Below are 2,690 nucleotides of genomic sequence, written 5' to 3'. Positions count from 1 at the left end.
CAATACTGTGTACGCATAGTATTAATTGAAAAAAATAATTTTGTATACGAAAATTAAAGTGTTAGATTTTCTTTTATAGAAGAAAATTATTATACTTGACAGTCATTTATTTTACTTCCCTGGTGCTATTTCTTTCAATTCATTGGAGACGTTTCAAAGATTTAGAAGAAACCGTCTCATTAACATCACAAAGTCTAAATAGGCTTAGAAAGTATTTTGAAGTGTACACTTTGAATTATTATTTGGTTACTTAATTTTTTTTAAATGGATAAAAAATATCATGGACAAGTCTAAACCTTTATAAGTCACGTACAAAAAGATTTATGCTCGAGCATTACCCACTAATATCTCACTCGATGTGGTGCGGTAAGCTTGCGTTCTCACAACCAGCTACCATGGAACTCCTCTATCCCTTATTATACTTGATTCTTCTATCAAGGTCAGAGGTCAAGGGTATTAGCTGGTCTTGCGATGATTATCAAGCAAATTTCACCATCAAAGACGTGGTTGGAACTTGGCATGTCGTCGCCATAATACCAGAGAAATTTTTCCCCATTAGCCAGGAAAAGCTCACATGCTATAAAGTGGAATTCAGCGAAATAGACGCGGTAAGTAATTATTATTTATAATTGCCTTACAGCGAACGAACGAATCTAAAATCATTTGAAGAAAGAACATTACGTTAACGATCTCATGTTTGCTTTATTATTTTTCTTAGTTAAAAAAAATAACTAGAGTTAAATCTTTTGCAAATTATGCTACTCGTATAAATATGAACTCGCCAAATCTAGTACTTAGATTATCAGGACTGAACGTGGTTAATATTCTATGTTTTTTTTAGTGTATGTGTAAGTGTAACAATTGCATTTATAGCGTAGCTTTCGGCAGCAATTATATTAGTGACATTTTTATATTTGTTATTGCATAACAGTCTGGTCTTCAATGGCTTGTTAACAATACAGTAGGAAGCAAATACAAAGTAGACAGATTAACTAACTCAGAAGGAACAATTATAAGGCAACGTTACCATTCCGAACGGCCCTTTGATGTCTGGTCCAAGTCTATTGAAGGTGTGAATGGATGCTTCCGACAAGTTTTGTCACTCGATACTGATAAAACTGAACTTAGTAAGTATAATACGTTTATTACCATATTTTTTGTACGGTAAGATTGAAACGGTGAGAAGAGGAATTGGCTAGGGAGGAGACATAAACGAAGAGCTTTTTCATGTACATTTCTGTTCATTTAAGGCAAATAACACATTTGTAATTTTTTTGCAGGTGTCAATGAGTTGCGTTCACATGCTTGATACTTTTATTTTATTAAAAAAAACAATATATAACATTAGTAGGGAACTGTTACGTAACCTGTATCTTAATGCACTTTTTTTTTCAGGCAAAGCCATAACGCACGATGATATGATGCAACTGCATTTACTAGAGACAAATGATCAGGCAGGGCCTTTTCTTCTGCAGATGTTGTGGGGCAGAATGATATCTGTGGTCGTATACCGACGACATGAGGTACTATCCCATTTACTTTGGCAATATGACAGGAAAATAACACTGAGCTATAAAACGAAAAGACGAATTTCTGTTGCTAAAAAAGTCAGGATGGTTTCATAGACACTAACCGTAAAATTCTACTGTCGCAGTACTTATAATTACTCGTACTATTATCTCTTACACTATATTTAACAAAATAGAGACTTCAATACAGCCAAACCTGAATAAACAAGAGTTTAAGTGACAGTTATATTTTTCATGCTTATTGAGGTGTTTCTTTTAACCGAGTTTGTCGCTTATGTAGGTCGACCGACGGAAACGGATTGTGACTCACGCTTATAGTGGTTTCACGCTTATCCAGGTTTGACTAATACAAGAGTCATATCAGTGGAATATTGTAATTTCAGGGTGTAACACAAGAGGAATTAAAGCCAGTGTACGAAATGACGAGCGAACTACGCGGGCCGCAGAGAATTCCTCGTATCTGCAACCGACCACTGCGAGACGTATTGAAGGAGATATGAAAGTTTCTCAAATTGTTTTATATGACAATCTAAGAACTTTTAAAGTGATAAAACTATTGTCATATAATATGTTGCTTTACTGTGTGTGCTTTTGTAGTGTTTAAATGCTGTGCTTTTAATTATTATTAAATCTTTGTTTAAAATAGTTTATTAGTTAGTAATATCTTTAGTTTAATAAATTGCTGCATGCTGTATTCTGAAATACAATATTTTTTTTATTTTTCTTATTCAAATTGATGTATATAACAGCCGGGGTGGCTCGCTATCAGAATTATTATTGATTGAGATCACTTGTGCGGTAGTGGGTAATATCGGATTCAAGGAATACACTGGTTTACACTGATTTACAGGCTCATGTTACAACAAACAATGCTCTAGCTACGATCCCTATTTTCAGAATGACAAATGAAATCTCTTTGAACGCAGCTCGTGTTCTAATTTCGATTTATTAAAGTTGATTTCTTCTTCTGATTGCGACATATACATGACGGTATATCACAAGTCTATGACACGGTAATAATAATACCGTGAGTGAGAGAGATACAGTTATACCCAATTCCTGTGACGTGACAAAGACAGGGATAACTATCTTCTGTCCCTTTCTGCGTACCAGGCTTTGGGGTTTGTTTGGAACAAAGGTTGTCCCCTACAAACAACCTAG

General features: G+C 34.6%; 1 protein-coding gene across 1 annotated transcript; it reads left to right on the top strand.

Moving 5' to 3' along the window:
• Window positions 1-347: 347 nt before the first annotated feature.
• Window positions 348-2,118, top strand: LOC106715449. Its single transcript, XM_014508739.2, has 4 exons — window positions 348-608; window positions 932-1,127; window positions 1,396-1,523; window positions 1,913-2,118. Exons 1-4 carry the CDS (start codon window positions 357-359, stop codon window positions 2,027-2,029), a joined length of 693 nt encoding a protein of 230 aa, XP_014364225.2. The 5' UTR covers window positions 348-356; the 3' UTR covers window positions 2,030-2,118.
• Window positions 2,119-2,690: the final 572 nt, after the last annotated feature.

The sequence above is a fragment of the Papilio machaon genome, chromosome 18 (genome assembly GCF_912999745.1).
Source record: "Papilio machaon chromosome 18, ilPapMach1.1, whole genome shotgun sequence".
Lineage (NCBI taxonomy): Eukaryota > Metazoa > Arthropoda > Insecta > Lepidoptera > Papilionidae > Papilio > Papilio machaon.
This window is presented reverse-complemented; position numbering and strand designations above follow the sequence as displayed.